Source organism: Paramormyrops kingsleyae, chromosome 18, assembly GCF_048594095.1.
Source record: "Paramormyrops kingsleyae isolate MSU_618 chromosome 18, PKINGS_0.4, whole genome shotgun sequence".
Taxonomy (NCBI): domain Eukaryota; kingdom Metazoa; phylum Chordata; class Actinopteri; order Osteoglossiformes; family Mormyridae; genus Paramormyrops; species Paramormyrops kingsleyae.
This window is the reverse complement of record NC_132814.1, coordinates 8,469,664-8,493,510: the sequence shown is the minus strand read 5'-3', so window position 1 is coordinate 8,493,510 and position 23,847 is coordinate 8,469,664. Positions and strand designations below refer to the sequence as shown.

The following is a 23,847-nucleotide window of genomic DNA, read 5'->3' as shown; positions in this document are numbered from 1 at the left end:
GCTGTCCTACGTCTCTCTGTATTCACATAACCAGCTGTGTGTCACTCCATGTACAGGACGCTGGTCCATCACATGCCCTGGGGGATTGAGAGACCCGAATCCACCTTCCTTTGCGTGTTTTCAGGCCGTGTAAGGAAGTAAGCATGAGAACAGGCAAACCCCACTCCACAGTCGGGAGCAGCAATGAATCCCAGAGATGTGACCATGCTTTCTGGCATAGCTGATGACGTTTGATCCGTTTGTGATGGAAAGTCTCAGATAGTACGAATGGAAGAAATGACAGCTTTGTGTTTGGCTGGACAGAGAAAAAAATAAGGTATTCGCAGAAATAAAGGTACAATGTATGCTTATTATTATTCTGAATATTTTATGCTATTTCATCATGGTTCACTATTTTTATGCAGCTGATGTCTAATATGTCATCAACAATCCTATGGAAAAGAGCCAGCGCTTTAAAAGTTTGTATGAAAGATTCAGTACAAAACCCTCATTTACAATGAACAGGAAAATGATCCATAATTAAACACTGCATTCCAGGACTGATGAGGTTCTGTTGGCCAGTAACAGCACTGGGATTTTCTGGACCTGACTAAATCCCCAGCAGATCATAAAGACAGGTACATTTATCTGGTGCCAATATGGTGCCAAAGAACAGTAACAAAGATAATTCTTGATGAATCTCAGATTCAGCTAAGCCCTACCGCGCATTCCTTTAAATGCAACAGAATATTTGTTTTCATGCTGTGTTTTGTCTGAAGTATGTTTTGTAACTGACATTCTTACTGGAGACATAATTTCTTTATAATGATGTTGGCAGGAATGCTTTTGCTGTTTTATTCAGCAAGAGTCCAGAAGCATGGTTATCAGGCAAAACCCATTTGCTTGTATGAGATAAATAATATTTCATCTAAGAAAAGACAACTGGAGACGGTCCTGAAGAGAAGGCCTAGTTTGAAAAGCATATTCAGTATATCAACGTAATTATACTGACAAATGTTTTGAATCAGGGAAGTGGGCATATCAGAAACTAAGAACTAAACTCTGTTGTCATACTTCTAGATTGAGACGCTACTCATGATGGCTGATGGGTTTGCCTGGTAAAAGCACAGAGAAACACATTCTCTAGAAGAATGGTGCCATTTTGGCATAGAAAACACTCTAAGCTAGGGGTTCCCAACCCCTAACAATTCCTTCAGAATGCTTGGGGTTTTTGGGAGGGTTTGGTTAATTTCCAAAAATGAACCATATATTTTAAATTTTTAATGTCCCTTCAGATTTGCACATTCTGTTCCCATCTGAAAAAAATTGAAGCGGTTAAACTCGTGAAATCGCCAGTCGATCTGCCAGCAGTGTCCATGACATTTTGGAATGACTTGAACTGGTCCTTGAACATCACAAGATTGGGAAGACCTACTCTGAACTGTCAGGAAAATTTAATTTAAACAGAGTCTAGAGCTTATTAATGACTTTGGCTCAATGATGTTTACAGTAATCTGGCACGTTTTTATCCAAAGCGACATACAATTGAGAGAGGAGGGTCAGCCGGTCCCTGGAACAATCTGGGTGAAGAGCCTTGCTGACGGGCCCACAGTGACATCAAAGGATTTGAACCAGCGTCTTCCCAAGTTCAGGCACAGCGTCCAAACCCAAAGATCAACAGTCCTCTCCATGTGATATTACAAGGACATTGTACCTGTTTGGCTAAATGGTTCTTGAACCCTACAGGCTTAATTTAGGGTGGGCGATCCTCTTTGAATAAATGCTGGAATCAGAGCTTCTGCATTCATTCATCACTCGGAAACTTTATATTGCTCATATTGTTCACCTCTTGTCTAAGCTGGAAGGAGTTACTCTGAGGTTAACAAATTGATGAGATATCTTGACTTCTCCTAGGGAAAACAATGTATCTGCGTGACAGTATAGCCCTAGCAGAGGACAAGACAATGGAAAAACGAATCGCAGTGGTTCAAAGGAAGCTTCCGTCGTTATGACTGAGCCTCACGATCTGAGTAAATGATAAACGGATTCCAGGTTTCTCTTCAAAAGACAGCTGTGTGACGGATGAACTCTGGGAGGAATTGGTGAACAACCAGATTACAGGCATCCAGATCATCATATTTGTTTTGGTTCTTATTCTTCCTTGTCTTGTCCTGTGAAACGGAATTATCAGGAATACAATAAAGTGAAACAATCGACTGCATAAAGATCTGTTCATAAGTATAAATTCAGTGTGTGATCAACAAACACTTCTGAATGCCTTCTTGTGCAAATGCAAGACAAATAGAAGCATTAGTGTCTTGCTAAATAATTTCCAGTGTAATCCAGATATGTGCACATCTGTTCTGTAATTAGTTGAACATTTATCTGTGTAAAAAAAAATAAAAAATTAAATGTTGGCACAGTCCGCAAGTCCATTTCTTTTCGGATAAGTCCTCCAGCTGTTTGTCTAATCTTACTGACAAAATTGTTCAAGTTCTGTCATATCATTTGCAGATTGATGGTGGAATGGAAAATTTCAGCCTTTGCCAAAGTCGTGTGATTCACTCGGTCTCGGACAAGAACATTTCATTTCTCACTACAACACTACAATGTAACTTTGGGTCATTGTCCTGTTTGAATGTTAATTGTTCTCACAGTTCTGCATAGATGTGGAAAAGACCTGTAATTTTTAAGGGGGCGTTGTGCGGCTCCGTGGCTTATGATGTTGTGGGGGGGATTTGGTTTAGCTAAGCGATGTCATAGTTGGGATCCCCAAGGCTCTTAACCAGCACTTTCTCCAGGTACTGTGTGACCCTGCTTTCTCCAAACGAAAAATGTACATCGCTTCGAATAAAAGCAGCTCCTACGTAATTCAAGTGTCAATTATGTATTTTATAACGTGCTGCCCCCTTTTATTATTAATAAAGCAGTTTTTTCAGGAGGATGGCACAGTGGCTTGGTGGGTTACAGGCCGGGGGGGGCTAATCTTATCCGGATAAGGGCCGGGATAACCAGTTCAAACCCTGGTGTGAGGACTCTTCAGCCAATTAGTCCTCTAATTAATAATAATTAGAAATCCCACATACATAACAACCTTTTCTGGATAAAAGCTTCCCAACCATTTGGCGTCCGCAGACTGGTTGACGTCTTGCACAAATTTTGCGGACCAGACAGACGACTGGAGGGGATGCTGGTGGATCGATGGGCAATTTCATAAATGTAACTATTTCTGTTTTTTCGGATGTGAATAGAATGTGCAAATGTGAGGGGTCATAAAAATTGAAAATATATAGTTTATTTTCGGAAATGAACCAACCCCATCTGCAAACCCACCAAGGTCTTGGATGCCTCATTCCAGGAGCTCATTCCCACACTGCTGCTGTGAAGACATTCCCCTGCTCTACCTCAGCTCATACAGGAGTCTTTCATGCATTTTCACAGTCCAAAAGCATGCCTGTCTCCAAACTACCTGAAGCCCTTGTCGGTGAAGCGGCAGGATCCTAACGGCAGGAGCCAATGATCCTAATTCTCAGTCTAAATACTAGTGAATCACAAGGGCATTTATGATTTTCTCATGTCTCCTTAAGCAATGTTTCATGTTTCTGTGTCAGTAAGTGACCTAGGACAGGGGCCCAATTTAGTACCTAAAAGTATGTCAACTTTACATTGACATTCTGTTTGAATCTCATGTGAACCTCATCATCTTCCATAACTCTTATCCAGTCAGGCTGAAGCTTCTATGAAGTGTGTACACACACTTCCACATGCAATATTTGTAGTCATAACTTTGTGGGGACTGTCCATTCATTTCTATGGGAAAAACACTGATCTCAACAATGACTTTAACCATAAGTAACCAAACAACATACAAGACTTTTGGGATTTTTAGTTTTTGGACCGCATTCACAGATCTTTGTGGGGAACTGAAAATGATCTCCACAATGTCAAAATAACAGGTTTTTATCACATTGTAGGGAGATGTGGTCCCCACAATGTAATATATACATAACCCACACACCTGCTGTGAGAAAATGGGTTTATAGACCACAGTACTACTAACCATGTTATTGTACTGCAGGAGAAAACAGAGTAAGATCCAAGCTGCACTCGCGGAGAGCCGGGGGCAGCCACCAAACCCCAGCCCTGTAACTCTAACCAGCGAAACACAGAGTAAGATCCAAGCTGCACACGCGGAGAGCCGGGAGCAGCCACCAAACCCCAGCCCTGTAACTCTAACCAGCGAAACACAGAGTAAGATCCAAGCTGCACACGCGGAGAGCCGGGGGCAGCCACCAAACCCCAGCCCTGTAACTCTAACCAGCGAAACACAGAGTAAGATCCAAGCTGCACACGCGGAGAGCCGGGGGCAGCCACCAAACCCCAGCCCTGTAACTCTAACCAGCGAAACACAGAGTAAGATCCAAGCTGCACACGCGGAGAGCCGGGGGCAGCCACCAAACCCCAGCCCTGTAACTCTAACCAGCGAAACACAGAGTAAGATCCAAGCTGCACACGCGGAGAGCCGGGGGCAGCCACCAAACCCCAGCCCTGTAACTCTAACCAGCGAAACACAGAGTAAGATCCAAGCTGCACACGCGGAGAGCCGGGGGCAGCCACCAAACCCGGCCCTGTAACTCTAACCAGCGAAACACAGAGTAAGATCCAAGCTGCACACGCGGAGAGCCGGGAGCAGCCACCAAACCCCGCCCTGTAACTCTAACCAGCGAAACACAGAGTAAGATCCAAGCTGCACACGCGGAGAGCCGGGGGCAGCCACCAAACCCCGCCCTGTAACTCTAACCAGCGAAACACAGAGTAAGATCGAAGCTGCACATGCAGAGAGCCGGGGGCAGCCACCAAACCCCAGCCTGTAACTCTAACCAGCGAAACACAGAGTAAGATCCAAGCTGCACACGTGGAGATTTGGGGGCAGCCACCAAACCCCGCCCTGTAACTCTAACCAGCGAAACACAGAGTAAGATCCAAGCTGCACTCGCGGAGAGCCGGGGGCAGCCACCAAACCCCAGCCCTGTAACTCTAACCAGCGAAACACAGAGTAAGATCCAAGCTGCACATGCAGAGAGCCGGGGGCAGCCACCAAACCCCAGCCCTGTAACTCTAACCAGCGAAACACAGAGTAAGATCCAAGCTGCACACGCGGAGAGCCGGGGGCAGCCACCAAACCCCAGCCCTGTAACTCTAACCAGCGAAACACAGAGTAAGATCCAAGCTGCACTCGCGGAGAGCCGGGGGCAGCCACCAAACCCGGCCCTGTAACTCTAACCAGCGAAACACAGAATAAGATCCAAGCTGCACACGCGGAGAGCCGGGGGCAGCCACCAAACCCCGCCCTGTAACTCTAACCAGCGAAACACAGAGTAAGATCCAAGCTGCACATGCGGAGAGCCGGGGGCAGCCACCAAACCCCGGCCTGTAACTCTAACCAGCGAAACACAGAGTAAGATCCAAGCTGCACATGCGGAGAGCCGGGGGCAGCCACCAAACCCCGGCCTGTAACTCTAACCAGCGAAACACAGAGTAAGATCCAAGCTGCACATGCGGAGAGCCGGGGGCAGCCACCAAACCCCGGCCTGTAACTCTAACCAGCGAAACACAGAGTAAGATCCAAGCTGCACATGCGGAGAGCCGGGGGCAGCCACCAAACCCCGCCCTGTTACTCTAACCAGCGAAACACAGAGTAAGATCCAAGCTGCACACGTGGAGATTTGGGGGCAGCCACCAAACCCGGCCCTGTAACTCTAACCAGCGAAACACAGAGTAAGATCCAAGCTGCACACGCGGAGAGCCGGGGGCAGCCACCAAACCCCGCCCTGTAACTCTAACCACTGGGAGACCACACCACTCCACATATGGAGGAGTAGTTTAATTTTCAAAATGTAATTAAAGTATTATTACAGCTATATATTTTTAGCAGTGGAATTTTAATTAAATAAAATGTTATGTACTGTACATACATACATACGGCATTCTCTTAAAACACTTAAGCGCTACCATTCTTAGCTTTAGTCTATTATTAAAAATTCATAATATTTACCTTTAAAAATGAAAGAATTTAAGTACTGTGAACTTTATTCTCATTTTTATGTTAATTTTCCCTGTTTTAAAACCATTCTCAGCTGCCAACAGTAAAAATGAAACAATTGCCTGTATTCCATATATTTTACCCTCAGTTCTTGACTTGTTTCAGTGCCTAGTAATGAAAAGCAGACATATAACTGTATGCTGATGCCACCATGTTTGACAGTAGGGATGGTGTTGAATGGCTGGCTGCATTGTGTTGAGTTTGCCACAGGCGTAATCCATCGCGGTTCGTCTGTTTTTCACTCGCTTGACCACGAAAAAATGCAACATGTATGCGGTATCAACTGAGTGATTTTTCCAAACTGCAAATGGGACTCAAATTCTTGCAGACCTGACTGAAGGTTCGAAAAGGATCTGGTCGATTCACATTGGCTTCAGTTTTCTACCTATAGCTCTTTTCATGTCTCTGGCCTCACTGTGGGATCCTGAAGTTTGTTTCCTTCTTTTGCTTTGATTTAGAAAAGAAGCCTTAAACTGGTGATACATTTCACTTACTGATTCCTCTCACAATGATTCATCAAGGGATACATCTTTGAAAAGTTTATTCTCCCTTATGACACCTGGACCCATATTCTAGCTGTTGGTTCTGGAACAACTTACCAGTAATTTTGACAGTCCATTGGTCCTCGTGTTAGATGTTGTTTATCTACCTTATATGTATAAATACTTGTTTGTTGTTTCAAATGCTTTTGACCAGTATTACTTATGGTAATATTACATGACTTCAAATGATAAAATAAAAAATAAAAAAATCAGAAGACAAAAATTAGGTGATTTTTGTTTGTGTTTTTCTGGTATTATCACTTTTGTTTTGTTTCTCAAATTTACCATTTAACTGCATGGGACACCTTCAAAAACCATAATAGACAATAAAAATGCTGGTTGTTTTATTCCATTCCTGAATTCTGACTCAACTTTGGTGTTTTTCTGAACATTCAGTCCTTTACTTTCTTAAAAAAAAAAAAAAAAAACTTTTAAAAATAGAAGTAAAAATGGACCAGTCACAACAAAAACACATCCTCAATAGCAGAACACAGTAAAAACATTAATTTGCTGCCACACATTTCCCACCTTCTGTTGACTATATGAATCTATATACTATAGATTTCATTAAAAAAAGATTTAAATCATCAATCAAAACATTTACTGGCTGTATCATTTACAGCAACACACTTTTGCTGTAAGTACTACGGTACTTAGACGCTTCTGATTTAGCTCATTGCCAGTTGTTTTTCAGCAGCTGAATATCTCCTACAGATCAGCCATCCCAAGCCTCTCCCTCAATCTCCGGTTCTTCCCCTTCGTTTCTGCATCTTGCCTAGTGTACGATTTCAATTATGTTCCTCTTGCACAGCTACACAGATGTGGGATCCAATTGTAGGCCCAGGTGGAATAAATCAATAGGCATTTAAAAATATATCTAGTAAATCCATGTTATTAAATTCAAACTGGCTGAAGGCAGTTTATTTTGTGTCGGAGTCCCTAAATCCTTTAAATATGAGTTCCACAGACAACTGAGAAATACGTGTTGTCTTCCTAAAAGCAGGTCCTATCACATTTCAGTCGGACTATAAAGTCTGTCTGTCCCTCATAAAGTATTTGGAGATGACTGATATATGTTTTCTCTTTCAGACATGAATAAAAAAACTCTACGGGCATCTATCGTGCACTAAGAAAATACTTGTTTTTTTTGCTTCTTGACACGAAACTCCAAGCATCAAATAAGAAAAATCTGGACATTATTATGATTGGCATAAAGAAATGAACAAAGTCTTTCTTTTTCACAGACAATGATCTGAGCGAACCAGTGAACAAATGAGCATAAAAACTACACCCTAGAGTAAAGGGTAGAACAAATTAACAACATGAGGATTACAGTGACATAAACCCAAAGATTTCACCACAGAATATCTAACAATATAATAAAAAAACTCAGACATTGATTATTTCCCATCTGACAGACAGAACCATTACTCCTTTAAAGTACACAACCTGTGCAATGTACATATATATATATATATATATATATATATATATACACATGCACACACACACACCATATGTGTAAAGATCATATTTTATAGACGTAAATATACAATTTTCATGAAAATAAAATTCTGCTGAATTTCCTTAAATTATTTTCCATCCATCCATCCATCCATTGTCAACCCGCTTATCCTACTGGGTCGCGGGGGGTCCGGAGCCTATCCCGGAAGCAATGGGCACGAGGCAGGGAACAACCCTGGAAGGGGGGCCAGCCCATCACAGGGCATAAATTATTTTCATATATAGAAATGATTTCATTATAGTGCCATAATGGATCAGATCAGGACTCGATTCCTTTTCAAAAACCCCAGGTTTGTATAGAATTCTTGCATCAGAGATTTTTGCAACAAATAGCATTAAAGGCGAAAAAGTTCAACATTAACTTCCAGTTTATTACTACAATCCGCGTCTCGCTCTGAATTATAAACTACTTTAGAGTAAATCATTGTGCATTAATTGAAAACAGATTTTTACCCATGCTCTCTGGACTGGGTGATATAATCATATTTGGCTGAAGGAATACTACTCTCTGTCCAAAAGGAAAATATGCAAAACACAGTTGGGAGAAGGGACGAATAAGCAAGTTCTTTGTGAAGGTCTGCAGGATTTCTGTCCTGGAGGACCACTGGGCTTAATCTGCTATTTATGGCCCCTAATTTATTTGGGTCGAGACCAAAATCTACATGTCTGGGAAATTTTTCCAATCATGTCAGAGAGATGTTTAGATATTTGGGCCTGAGCCTTAGCATGTTGTGCACAGAGAGCTGGAGGTTTGTGCAGAATGTTAAGAGGAAGTCCTGAAACGGTCCATCAAGCACGAGGACCAAACAAAAACTGATTACTTCACCGCGGCTCTGGCTCTCATTAATCGAAAAGCCGAGAGAGTTCATCGAAGGTTCAATTGTCAATACAATAACATAACATAATGATAAAATCTACGATTGACTGGCATCCCGTTCGGAACATACCTCACCCTATGTCTCCAGGATCACCCTCAATGACTGGTTCTAGGCTTTATGACAATCCCCAGGTTAAGAACGTCTGACGGACAACTTGTATTTACAGACAGCCTGCCATAATGCCTATTATATTAAAAATTCAGGTTAAATACAATGGTTCATAAAAATGAATGCACACACACTGCTTTGTGGCGCTTATGAAGCTTGAGGTACAGTACAGTACCGTATGTAGTTACTTTTATTATTACTGTAAAAATAATTATTATTTCGTGCTGTATTGTTATTGTTCCGACTTACAAATTCAAGACAGACTTACGGGACGGATCTCCTTCATAACCAGGTGCCTGCTTGTAGATGAGCGATTCTAACAAAAGTAGAGGTAGGTGTCTACCAGTTTGCTAAAATGGAGACATTTCCACCTCCCTGAGACCAGCATGTGCAACAGCATTACATGAGTTCTATCAGTAGATTTTTTATACACACACACACACACAAGTTGGTCTTCCTATCTAAATGGGGACCATCCATTCATTTCTATGGGAAAAACCCTAATCCCAATCACGACACCCTTAACCCCTACCCATCCCTAACCTTAACCATAAGTAACCAACCAAAATACAAGACTTTTGACACTTTTACTTTTTTGATTGCATTCACAGATTTTTATTAAATTGAGGTTATCCAAATGGGGACCTGAAGTGGTGTCCCCAAAATTAAGTGAGTTTCAGATTTTACCGCACTTTGGGGACATTTTGGTCCCCAAATGTGATCTATGCAAACAAACACACACACACACACACACATTTTAGCAGATGGTAGGTCAGGGTCTGGCTCATGGGCCCAATGGGAACATCACTCTGCCAACCCTAGGATTTGAACCAACACCCATTGAATCAGAAGTTCACTGTTCTAACCCACTGAGTCACAAGTTGCCTCATGCATGTGCTGCAAACTATAAAGGCTAGAAGGGCTGAAGGACGGTGAGAAACATCCTCAGCCTTAGATTTCCTATTGTCACTCCATTTACAGTGGACCTCAACAGCGGGGTTCATGAGAAATAAACAGACAGACTATTGGTGATGAGTTGCCTTGTACTCCCCTGGCATAGTTACGATCGCCAACTGAAATGATCGGGGCCAACTTATATAGGAAGGGGGTCAGGCGTAAAGAGAGGTGCCCTTAATAGATTTCGGAAGTATTTCGCTCGAGTATAAACTCAGGGGTTACTTGAACACCTTAATCAAGCATGAAAGCAAACACAAAAGAGTTGATTAACTTTAAGCATTTTGGCGCACTTTGAATCAAACCGCTGCCTGGTTGATTTTCAGTGCTTCCTCCTGGTATCTGTGAGGCACTATGTGAAGTAAACTGAGGGCCACAAACTTCAGAACCAGACTAACTTGTTCACAGGATCAATCTACATCATAACTGTCAACACTGTCAATGCAAAGCATGATGCATTTACAGTGTTTTTGTAATTCCACAGGAAATGTTTTAAATGCAAATATATTTTGGAATGTTTGTTTAATTTCCTTATTATTCACAGAGTTAAGCATTATACTTTTTCTGAAAGATTATACTATTTGAGATTGGTAAATAACATAGGCAAAGTTTTTTTGAGAATTCCCTGCTTTAAAAACCTGTAGTGGAAATTTGCAGATCCATTCACACAAAGAGCTGACACATCTACTGATTTATATCTACTGACTACCCCCAGCTGTTAAAATAGCTGGAGCCAAGACAAAGCATGTGTGTCCAAATTGGTCAAATGCAACTTAAAATAACTTCATAATCTCCATGTTTAAGTAAATTGACCCATCTTGTGTAGAAGTATGTTCCAGCAGATACTTTGTGATGGATTTTACAATTCCATATTGTTCCAAAGTATGCAAAATCAAAATACTGCCAGTAATCCTACAGCACAGCACCTGTGAAAATTACTCACCCAATGCTGTGTGCGCCTAATTGCTTTTTAAGGAGGATTTTAGAGTTCAGGCAAGCATTTTGCCTCATTACGAACATCATCCCCAAAGAACTCTCCAAATATTGACTAAAGCTGCAGAAAAGAGCACAATGTATATAATTACTTTTAACAATAGGTATTAATTCTTAGACAGTCTAATTTTAGTTGTCAATGGTATTATACTCAAAAACACTGGTAATGATCAAGGCACTGTAATCTTATGCAGAATCATGACACACCCTTCTCTTTGAATGCTCTGTGAAAACATTGAATGCTCTGTGAAAACTTGATTAACGCCACTCAGACAAATCGCCAGAGACTGTCAACTCCGACAGCCAGTGGAAATAATTCACGGCTTCATTGTGTGTCCATTAGGAGCTGCATTTAAAGGGCTTCTGTCTCAAAATATTTGGTCAGGCCTACAGTGAGAGAAGAACAGCTTTGGTTGGCGCCATGTGTCAGGCCAACACAAAGGCCCATTGTGATTTTGTCGAGGGATTTTGGGGTTCAGAGAGAAGGGATATTAATTGTAACTCACACTGAACGGGCCTTGTCTTTTCAAACTCTGCATTAATCTTGAACTGATTAACATTAAAAGGGGAAATGAAATGGGATTATCTTACACCTGGTGACCTAACCGAGACTGTTGACATGAGCCTATCACATCAAAAGGAATATTGGACTCCGAGGAGGTGTTCGGGCTGCTTTTCAATTGTTATCTTGGTAAAAATAAAATGATATTCTCTTCTCAGTGATAAAGTATGCCACATTCTTACTCAATGTGTCCTTAATACACAATGAAAAATCCACAAATGACAGATATGTAGTATATTATATGCTAAATTTCAAAAACTAACATTACTTAAATTCTGTGTGGCAATTTTAAAACTATGACTCAAGTGCAGAACTGCATACAAACTCTTTCATCCATCCTCAAATGTGACTCCTATTGATTAAATAGTAACCTTCCAAGGTCTTGTTCTTTAACTGGTTCCCAGGGGCGCCATAAAGGAGGGGGGTGAGTTAGGACAATTCCAAGTGACAGGAGCCCTAAAAAATCTGGAACATAACTGGACTGGTCTGAATTGAGGCGCTCAATTTAATTTGCTTTTAGGGGCCCAAAATCTCTAGCAGCGCCCCTGCTGGTTCCCTCCTGAATCTGCACTTACTGTAAGACCAGCAAACACTGAAGATGATAAATGGCATTTTGTGATAATGAATCCACTAAATTCTGCCTATTTGGCAATTCTATTCTGTCTCCAACACCTGGTGTATATCATTATCAAATTATCAGTGCCGTGCTGTGGGGCCCCTCCAGGCAGACCAGCACGACCCTTGGGAAAACAAACTATTTCACTGGAAAATAGATCCAAACCTCGAGTGCAGCTGGTGAAAAATTTCAAGCAAAATTTTTTTTAGATCCCCCTAATCAAGCACAGTCAGTGGAGGTGAAGTTGAAAACACAAAACACGGCAATGAAACATTCCAGCAAATACAATTTCTTGTCTTCTGCAGAAATCCTTCCCTCAGGTATGACTTTCAATTCTGGATTTTCAGGCTGGTCCAGTTTTAGTCGCATCAGATGAGTGGGAAAACATTTGGCAACTGGGAACAAGTGGTACCACTGTGCTGGGGAATATATGGAATATATATCAACAGCTACAAAACAATCCTGTAAAAAAGCTGTGTACACATCACTGATCAGTGATTGGAGTTGCACACAATTAATTTCGTGAAGGATGTTTTAAAATATTTGAACATTTTTTTAATTATCATGAACTGACACAAAGACATTAGTCTGTTTTTGATAACATTCTTTAAAATTAGTTTTGGTAGTGCCCACTGGACACATGAATATAAGAATAAAAATGTTTATAAATCCTATAACTGTACACACATGAATACACAGAGAGACGATCAATAATTCACATTTGTATATAATACATATACCACAATATATGGACAAAAGTATTAGGATACCCACAGTAATTACAGTAACTGGCCCCATAAGTCACAGCCATTGCTGACATACAGGTGTATAATTAAGCACACAGCCATGCAATTTCCAGTATCAAACAATGGCAGCAGATTGGGTGGTCATACTGAAGAGGTTAGTCAGCCGAGGACCGTCATTGGACACCTTTCCAGCAAGTCGGATCTCCACATTTCTGTCCTGCCAGAGCTGCCCTAGTCAATGGCGACTGAAGTGATTGTGAAATGGAAACATCTGGGAGCAAGTTCAGCTGCAAAGTGGCGGCCACACAAGCTCACAGAGAGGGACCTGATCATCATCAATACCCAACCTGAATGGCAGCAAATCCCACCAGCAATGTTCCAGCATCTAATGGAAAACCTTCCCAGAAGAGTACAGGCTATTATAGCAACTGAGGGTTAGCCGGCTTCATATTAATACCCTTTGATTCAGAGTGAGATGTTGGACAAGCTGCTGTCCACATACTTTTGTCCATATACTGCATAAACATGAACTCAAAACAGACCACACTTTTCATGCCTGACAATTACATTGTTTTCATTTGTATTTACAATAAATAGGCTTTTTATTTCATGGTACATACTGGAAATGAAACTACTCCATACAAATGTATTTACCAAGGATGACATCAAAGTTAACAAAACGTGGCCTACATCAACTTTATGAAAGTATCCTGGCCAGGAAAGCAGTTCAGTTTGCTCTGTTGGTTTATCATAAAAAACTTGCAGCTTTCTGGAATAGCACACAGTGGTTTCTACAGCATGGCCAAAATCATCTATTATTAATGGACAGTTCCATCAAATCAGTTATATCACTCAATTATTCTTCCATGTCAGTCATCACCTTCAACCCAAACACTTTTCAGTTCTGTACCCCATTCGCCTTCTAGCTCAAAATGTTAATGCTAATGTGTTAAATTCATTTATATTTATCAATTTCTGAGCTACTAGCGCAAATAATCTCCATGTTGACAGACGCGCGTATACAAATTTTTACATAACAGCTTTTGGAAATGAAAGTTTTCATAGCAAAGTTTCAGGAGGTCCAGTCTCTTAGACGATGTCCTGCTGGATTAAAATGGCGAGCAAAGAAAAAAATGGCATGCAGTCATAGCTTGCCGAAAGATGCCCATAAATGAAAAAAAAAATCTCTTCAAAAGGACGCTCTAAGGTGTGCAGTCTTAACGTCTGCGTATCGCTGGGAAAGTCAGGAAGACCAGGAACTAAAGAGGTATTAAGGACTACACTGGCTGTCCAGCCGCTCAGGGTTCAGGAATTTGAGCAGTTCTTTGACTCCCCCCTCACAGATCTGAGTTTTGAGGAATTCCTTTCTCTTCTTCTCATTCTCCTTGAATTTTGCCCAGCTCTCTGTACACATAAATCGAGAGCAGAAGGGAAAACGAACAGTTAATTATTTACACAACTGAAAATATTAGCAAGTACATTTCAAATGTTGCAGAGAACAGCCTATTAATAACAAGTAAGAAGTATACAGTTTACATCATTTTGATGGGTTGAAATTCTTTGTCAGCAATGAATGTTGGTGAAAAGAACACAAAAGGCGTTTCAGGCCTTACAGCTAAATTTAATTTCCTTTTGCCAGTTCCTGTGTCCAGGGTGGATTTTTTAGTGGCTCATACTAAGCACATTGAAGCCCCCTAAAATCCTACACACAGGAAATGTGTCCACTGTGTTCTTTCAAGTGGGCTGATCCTCACCTTGCAGGACAGACCAGTCTGACCTTGGATAATATGATAATTATTGAGTCTGTGCCCAAACTGACCCAATTTAAAAGAATTAAACTGTAGCCTTCATAATCTTGAAAAACAACGAATTTCAATATATCCATATAGTAATAATATATATAATAATATAATATGTTATATATATTGCATATAATATATAATATGAAATATATATTTATATACATATATACATAATACTTTACTCTTCGTTTAATTTACGACAATGTACTGTTTATTACTGTTTACATTCCAAGAGTATGTTATTACTTTAAAGATTGAAAATTGCAGACATTTTTAATCTGCTAGATACATTTTGTGTGTCTGCTTCGTGTTTTGCCTCCTATAGCTTCTTTAGACTTTAATAACTACAGAACTTGTCCAGACAGGACATCCTTAACGTCCATTAGTCCAAAAAGATGGCATAACAGAACTTACCCTCATCTACTGTAGTCAATAGAACATAGTTCTCTGGGTGCTCAGCAAGATCCTTCTTCTGGAGATCCCATGTTTCAGCCAGGTGCAAAACTCCTAGCAGTAATTGACATCTTTAATGTTATTCTTCTTAAATTACATGAAATATTTAACAAATAATTATTCATTTCATTATATTTAATCTGTCATATTTGATTAATATTTTAATATTATAAATGCATTTTATAATAAACTCTTTCACTGTTATATAATATTTCCCTAAATTATGCAGGATGTTCTTATGACTTTTAGAACTAATACATAAACAAGAGTGTGCTTGCTGGGCAATTTCAGCTCTTACTACTAACTCTTTTCAATTTACCTTCTACAGTTTTCCACACGTGTACTTCAATCACATTTGCTCCTTGCTTTTCGACTGCAATGACCCTGATTGTGTCCTGTGTATCAGCCTCTGAAGACGGCTCGACTTTGTAAACTAACAGGCTGTTACTGTTCTGCCCAAGGCCGCACTGTGTCCTGTTTGATTCGGCTTTCAGTTCTCAGAGACGCCAACGTTGCATTAGATGAAAAGTGAGAAAAACAGAATCATATTTAATTCCACTGAAATAAGATCTTTAATATTGTTAAATCGTGGTGCATACATTCCAAACAGAAGTAAACACGTAAGGAATCAAACTGAAAATAGGCCCTATGGAATAAATATGTATGCATACAGCTGTAACCACCGAGTACCTATCAACAGCAGCACGTTACCTGGACATGTCTTGCAGCACTTGCCCTCGGCCTTCTCGGGGTGCTGGCAGGGATACTGGTTGGGGCACGTGATGCGTTTACACTCCTGCACACCATCCCTGCAGGTGCACACAATGCATTCCAGCACTTTCCCCAGCACTGGATGCCACACGTCCCCGTGGGAGTAAGTCCTGCCACTGTACACGCAAGCTGGGAAGAGACGCCACCCAATTCACCATGTTTAACTGCATTACGAAATGGCCCAGTGAAATATGCACAGCAGGCTCTTCTGTTAATTGCTGAAATATGCTCCTCATACTTTGACTTTAGAAGTGCCATAATTATTTAGTTATGTAAATCATCCTGAACACTAGAATATTTTTGCATTTCAACAATTTGATGAAACAGACACAGACAGACAGACAGACAGACAGACAGACAGATAGATAGATAGATAGAAAGTAAAATCAGTAATAAAATAAAAAGTAATTCATTTAAAAAAAATATGTACAACTGTCGTAAACAGAATGCAAAATAGCTGTTGTGCAAATGACTGATATACATTCGATGTCCACTCAGCATAATGGTGCAGTTAGCAGAAGCAGAGTTGGCAGTGGGTGAACAGAAGAGCTCCTGAAGGGCTCACGTTTGTATTTGGGAGGAGATGAGTCTGCAACTGAAAGTACTCCTCGTGATATTGAGGGGGTGGTCTTTATTGACTTTATTGGGGGTGGTATTTGTTGTCTTTATTGTGGGTGGTCTTTATTGTCCATTAGGGAGAGCAGTTTGGACATCACCCTTCCCTCCACAGCTACCTCAGTTCTGTCCAACTTCACCCCAGCCGGCCTTCTTAATCAACCTGTCAATCAATCAGCGTTATGGCCTCCTTCTGTTTGACATTAAATCCTCAACCAACAGCAGCAAAGAGCAGGACACAGGCAACAGTGGTCTGGTAATCATGTTTAACAATCTTCTGCAGATCTGAAAGGACCTAAGACTCCATCAGGAAGATAAGTCAGCTTTGCCGTTTTCTGTAGCCTGCCTATGTGTTGTTACTCCATCCTGGTCTGTCACTGATGTAGACTCCCAGGTATTTATATGAGGGGACCCTCTCCACACTCTCCCTTTGGATGGTGACAGCTGCCAGTGGTTTTCAGGTTCACCTGATGTCCACCATCACCTCTTTTGTCTTCTTGACTTCGAGTTGTAGGTGATTCAACTGACGAAGCTCTCCACAAGACTCCTGTACTCTGTTTCCTTCCCATCACAGATACACCCCACAACTGCAGTCATCTAAGACTTCCAGGAGGTGGCAAAGACCAGACGGTGGCATATAGAGTCAACAGGAATGGTGGTCAACAGTACAGTACCTTGGGGTGCCCCTGTGCTACTACTAGTTCCACATTGAACTGGGGCCTACATGCGAGGTAGTATTTCATCCAGGCCGTCATCCACCTGCATCCTTCCGAGCTTTTCATCCAGCAGACTTAGATAGAGCAGATACATCATCCACGCTGATGGGAGCCTGCTATATAAATCATAGTGGATCAAGATAGTCCTTCACATGGAGGCTAAGGTGATTCAGGACGATCCTTTTGAAGGTCCCCATGATGTGAAATGATAGTGCTACTAGTCTGAAGTTATTGAAGGCTCTGCCACCACCTTTCGGGGGCGCTGGGTCAATGCAGGATGTTTTCCAGAGGGGAGGGATCTTTTGCGGGGGAAGGGCCCGTTTTAGGGAAAGATGGAACGGGTGCAGAAGAACATCTCCAAGTTGAACAGCACATGCTCTCAGCTAGAGGTGGACAACCTTTTGTTGGGTATAAAGAGTCACAGTCACAGGGTACTCAACTAGTTGGTTGAAACAGAATCCTGGTCTGGATTTTTACTTTCTAGACCTGAACTTCCACCTTTGCTCTCAGCACCCTGTCCGTATGAAGCTGTCCTAGCTCTCGTTTCAGCAGGTCAGCAGATATAAAAATTATTAAGTATGTAGATGGTACCACCATCACCCACACCATCTCTGACAACAGTGAAGTACAATATCCTCTATAAGTGGACAGATCAGTCACCTGGTGCACTGACATTGACCTTTGAGTTCATTGTGGACTTCGGGCATTCACAGAACACCACAGCTCCACCGTCAGCAAATAACAATAAGAGACGCTTTCAAATTTCTGGCCAATTCCTCCTGAGGTTCTCTAAAATCACCTCATCGTGATGGCAAACCAGGGACTGCGTCTCTTCAGGCAAGGTTTGGAGCCAGTCACTGTCTCCTTGTGCAATTTTACACCTCCATCACAGAGAGCATCCTGACACGTTCCATCACAGAGAGCATCCTGACACGGTCCATCACAGAGAACATCCTGACACGATCCATCACAGAGAGCATCCTGACACGTTCCATCACAGAGAGCATCCTGACACGTTCCATCACAGAGAGCATCCTGACACGTTCCATCACAGAGAGCATCCTGACACGTTCCATCACAGAGAGCATCCTGACACGTTCCATCACAGAGAGCATCCTGACACGGTCCATCACAGAGAACATCCTGACACGTTGCATCACAGAGAGCATCCTGACACGTTCCATCACAGAGAACATCCTGACACAGTCCATCACAGAGAGCATCCTGACATGTTCCATCACAGAGAGCATCCTGACACGTTCCATCACAGAGAGCATCCTGACACGGTCCATCACAGAGAACATCCTGACACGTTGCATCACAGAGAGCATCCTGACACGGTCCATCACAGAGAGCATCCTGACACGGTCCATCACAGAGAGCATCCTGACACTGTCTATCACAGAGAGCATCCTGACACGGTCTATCACAGAGAGCATTCTGACACTGTCTATCACAGAGAGCATCCTGATACGGTCCATCACAGAGAGCATCCTGACACGTTCCATCACAGAGAGCATTCTGACACGTTCTATCACAGAGAACATCCTGACATGGTCCATTCCAAGCTTGGTTTGGTGGAATGGATTCAGTCACAAAGAGAAAACGGCAGCAAACTGTCACAAATGCCTCAAAGATCTCTGGCACTGACCTTCTATCCACTGAACACCTCTACATTCAAAGCACCACTAAATGTGCACAGGGAATTACAGAGGACCCCTCACCTGATCTGTTTTCAGCCACTTCCCTCAGGTAGACAACTCTGATCGCTCACAACAAATGCTAGCAGACTTCTCAACAGTACCTCCTGCATATAATCACACACAACAATGCACAGTTTGCACGATTTAATGTTTACATTTACATCAGCACAGACGCCTGACAATCTGTTTGCAGATAAATGCATATTGCACATGATATATGTTTCATATTGTATTTATAAATGTACGCTGTGTGCTGCATATTAATTAGTCTGTATCATGCCCCTTTCTGAATTGCACTACCTTAGACATACTGAATTCAGGGAGGTGGATGAGGGACAACTGGGAGGGGGATGGACAGTATTACAGCTATAAGCCTTCTTAGTAATGCCATAAAGCAAGCTAGTCCCGGGTTGTGTTCTCCCTAGTCTTGAACTTGACCAACAGGGTGAAGTTTTTGAGGATGTTGCAGGGGAACATGACTGAGACACCCAGAGACGGCAGTGAGGGTGCTTGGATGCTGCCAGGGCGTGACGTCAGCGACAACGATGACGGCCTGTGAGAACTCAGGCGGTAGGTATTAAGGCCTCCGGTTCACAGTGGGTTGCAGGTTTGTTCTTAAAAACGCATGGCTGGATTACACCATCTGGAGGTAATAAAGATGGCCAGCCCACCTCCTTTCACTTTTCCGCTTTGTTTACTCTGATCCGCTCGTTCGAGCTGGAAGCCGTCCAGCTGAGCAGCGGCATCCGGTGTCTCCCCCTGCAGCCGCGATTCTGTGAAGCACATTCAGCTGCGCACATGGCATTCCCTCTGGCTCCTCACCAGTGCAGACAGTTCGTACCGCTCCTTTCAAAGCGATCTTACGTCGCCCGTTCTCACGGGGGGCAAGGAGTGCTTTCCCTGTCTCTCAGCTTGACACCCCCTCGTTTGCCATGGATCCACAACAATAACTCTGTAAGAATCCCTTTCAGTTTGGAACTCCTGCTGATTGCCAGCGCAATGAGCTGTTCTCATGAATAAAACATTGCAATTAAAGTGTAGGAAGGTGATAAATAAAAAACATAGATATAGATAGATAGATAGATAGATAGATAGATAGATAGATAGATAGATAGATAGATAGATAGATAGATAGATAGATAGATAGATAGATAGATAGATAAATGGTACCTTCATAATGCATTCATAGAACATTCATAAGCACCATGTAAGAATACCGTAGCATTGTAACATACTTCAACAGCTGTAGTTTACATTCATAAAAAACATCCTATGACAATTGTATAATGATATGTTTGTTATTAACACATATTAAAGCTGTCAAGGCATGTTACGATGTTAAGGTATACTTACATAGTACTGATGAATGTTCTATGCATGCATTATAAAGGCATTATGAAGGTGCACTGAATGTTCTATGAATGCATTGCAAACTACAAGGTGCAGTTAATTAAAGCATTACCAGATAGATAGATAGATGGATGGATGGATGGATGGATGGATGGATAGATAGATAGATGGATGGATGGATGCATAGATAGATAGATAGATGGATAGTGTGCTGCTGCATGTCTATGACATCCCAGCCCCTTTTGTCAGGCACCAGCAGAGTTCAGCCCTCACCCTTCTGCTGGTTCTTCTGTAGGAGGATCTTCACGGTGGTCCCCGCAACCCCTTTCAGCCGGAGGCTCTGGAGGCCTGCAGCCCTCGGTGAGCCCCGCGCTGTGGACGGAGTGGCCCGGACAGACTTGCCTTTCGGCTGCTGTTCTCCAGCACAGTGGTCTTGGGAATGCCTCTTGTATTTTTACGGAGGAACAGGAACAAGCATAGTTAGCATCAGAGGTTAGGGTAGATTCATACATCTGTGTTACTCCTCTCAGTAGGTGCACGATGAATGGAAGTCATTTAACTACCAAAGAAAATAAGACAAGATGAGGGACCAACTTCAAAAACGTTTTTGACCTCAGACTGACTTTAGTTCACGATGCTATTGAATTGGCCAATACAATTAGAACTTCCATATTTACAAGTAATATTGGCATTTGGAAAAAAATTGTTTTGATGTGCTTTCTTTAGTATAAGCAATGTGCTAACTGTCAAATGAAGTAGAATTCATATGAAAAAAACAATATATAAAGCAATCTATGCATAAATACTTATTTTCTTGTTTAACAGAGCACATACAACTCCTCGATTCAATTGCTGTCCTCCTTCCTCTGCTGAAGCAGAATTTGCAGTACTGGAAGAATCTAATGAGAAGAGAATAATTATGTGGTTCATGTGACAAACTACAAAGGACGCACTGACATGAATGTAAAACTGAAAAGAGACATTAAATCACTGCTGATTTATTTTATCCATTTTATCCGTTTTTGGTTATTCAGCATAACTACATATAAATGGCTGTTACAGTATGGTTAGAAAAAACAAACACTGTTCTACCAGCTTGGATGACAGACACCATCAGTGCATAGACACTGCAAATTAATCAAAATAACACTGGTTCCACACATCCAGTATTGGGAAAATATGATTACCATTGCACATAAGACAACAGGTATCAGGCACCGGGACCGGAGTAGAACACGTTAGTGGTAAACAAGTCTTCAGCGCACAGAAGATATTTCCATCCTAAAGCACAATCGAAGCAGAATTATTCAGAGATACAACCACCATATACATATTATTTAGTGCAGTTTGCTGACCATCCTTGCTGAGAGTAAGTTTTCAATAATTATATAAACACATATAAGCATATATTATCGATTGTAGTACATGACATTAAGTTTCGTTTCGGAGGTGAGTGTTACTTAAAATTAAATTAAGCACTTAAGTATCCAGTAATGAACGTGACTACGACTTACAGAGCAGGTACACATGACGCACTGATTCGTTTGCCGGGATGGGAAGAGGTCATAATTGGCAAAGGTCTCCCCAGTTTGGTACTGGCTCCCGTTATAACGGCACGTCTTGACAGGAGCCCTTAAGCCCGCAGGAGTCCTACGCTCGTCTTTTCAGGATGGGGCGGAGGGGGGGTGGCATTCCAAATACAGGTAAATCAAGACGTTATTTACCGCTCTTCACGTAGTACTCTAGATTTTAAAGTCACATGTCTTCATTAAAAAAACGCAGATTGCCATACAAAGGTTGCATTGCATAAACACAAGTTTCATCCGTTATAATTTCTATAGCAGATAACCTTTTACCTGCGCAACGGGGGCAGCACTGTTGAGATTCAGTTATGGGATGTTCACACCTAACGACAGGGCACTTAATGGTGTTACATTTCACATGGCCAGTCTAGCAAAAGACATAACGAGGCAATTAAATAAGTGCACACAAATGAGCAGAACGTAAGTATATTCCAGTTTCTTGCCAAGATGTGACAGCATCATAACCATTACAACCATTCAGGAGTAATAACAAAGCTAAAATAAGCTGAAATAAACTTGTAGCCTATAACACAATTATTGCAGCGAAATGTCTCAATATCACAACAGCAGACGCTCGGCTGCCGCGACATACGGCACTCAGTAAGTAAAATACCTTTCAGTGCAGGTCAGAAACTTAACCGGCTTCTGGCAACGAATTTGAATAATCGAGGCAAAAGTAGGCCTACCTCTGTGCAGACACATCGCATACAAAACATTAATCCGAAGGGCTCAAGATACGGATGCCAGCTGTCTCCGGGACGGTATTCCTTTTCTTTGAAAGTACAGACTACATCAGACTCTGTCGCTGAATTAATAACAATAATAAAAATACAAAAAAAGTTATTGTCTGTGAAAGAACAATCCCCGTTACACTCAACATGCCTAAATTAATATCATAGTGGCTAAAAAAGTTATATTGCACAACTCCATAAACGCCCTGACAAAATATACTGATGCTCTTGCACAAAACATTCATGGTTCCTACACATAAGTCTGTCTAGCGTAAGGTGAGCTTTGGTGGGTAATATATTGAGTCAGATTCTAAAGGATTGTCAAGTTACATTTACAATAATCTATAAATCGATTATATTTTACGCAGTCATACAATAGTTACTATACAAGCCAATGTTATTTACGTTGCCAGCCACAGTATATGGTATTAACTACCAAACAATTTTAGTACAGAGACCATTTTCTTTTTTATCTAATGCGCTCACACCATAATCCCTTTCTTTTAACCACATTATTACTTTTAACTCATCCTATTTATAAATTTGCTATCAAAAGGACACGTTGATCATTTCAAATAGCATAATCAAAATAGCAGCCACTTTTAACAGGGCTAAGGAATAATTTTAAGAAATGGTCTCACAAAAAAAGAGTAAGATTTCATACAGCTAGATAAGTAAGACATAATTGCGAGGATATGAAATCATTGCATCTAAAAGTATTTAAAATCATAGCATAGCCTACACATTATTCTGCCTGCAACCATCCAAAAGTTATAATGGAATAAGCTTCCATTTACTATTTTACAGTATTTCAGGAAGTCTGCTCTACAAATATGCAAAGCTATGTTTCTCATTTATTTCTACTTACTTTTTCTGGTTCTTACTGCCTCCACGTAACAAACACCGTATAAGGGCAGGATTAAAAAGAGAAAAATGTGCTTCATGTCTGAACCGATACGCCTTTCATATAATTGAATTTCTCAATGAAATCGCTGCCAAAAAAAAGTACAGTATCCTTAGATTTTAACTGCGACAGAAATCCCCCAAAGCGCTGAGACACTCCGCTTCAGGTCATTAAAAAGATTGCAAAGTTTCACCGGAGATGCGCGCCTCCTACA

At 41.4% G+C, this 23,847-nt stretch overlaps 1 protein-coding gene across 2 annotated transcripts; it reads right to left on the bottom strand.

Moving 5' to 3' along the window:
- Window positions 1-12,791: 12,791 nt before the first annotated feature.
- Window positions 12,792-23,807, bottom strand: chrdl2 (chordin-like 2). 2 transcript variants are annotated; one of them, XM_023800494.2, is made up of 11 exons: window positions 23,598-23,807; window positions 22,685-22,803; window positions 22,272-22,365; window positions 21,930-22,075; window positions 21,603-21,696; window positions 21,226-21,314; window positions 20,689-20,863; window positions 15,972-16,160; window positions 15,580-15,756; window positions 15,222-15,314; window positions 12,792-14,409 (listed from the first exon to the last, which is right to left on the bottom strand). In XM_023800494.2, exons 1-11 carry the CDS (start codon window positions 23,671-23,673, stop codon window positions 14,276-14,278), a joined length of 1,386 nt encoding a protein of 461 aa, XP_023656262.1. In that variant the 5' UTR covers window positions 23,674-23,807; the 3' UTR covers window positions 12,792-14,275. The 2 variants fall into 2 exon arrangements, with proteins under 2 accessions (XP_023656262.1, XP_023656263.1); XM_023800495.2 differs by having other exon boundaries at window positions 20,689-20,860; window positions 21,250-21,314.
- Between the last annotated feature and the right edge of the window lie 40 nt (window positions 23,808-23,847).

What these genes read in the sequence shown, in the direction of transcription:
- chrdl2 (XM_023800494.2), bottom strand. Translation starts at nt 23,673, where the DNA reads ATGAAGCACATTTTTCTCTTTTTAATCCTGCCCTTATACGGTGTTTGT. An exon ending in GCGTCATGTGTACCTGCTCT is followed by an intron (nt 21,697 to 21,929) that starts GTAAGTCGTAGT and finishes ATTGTGCTTTAG; the next exon opens with GATGGAAATATCTTCTGTGC. An exon ending in ATTGACTACAGTAGATGAGG is followed by an intron (nt 14,410 to 15,221) that starts GTAAGTTCTGTT and finishes TTATGTGTACAG; the next exon opens with AGAGCTGGGCAAAATTCAAG.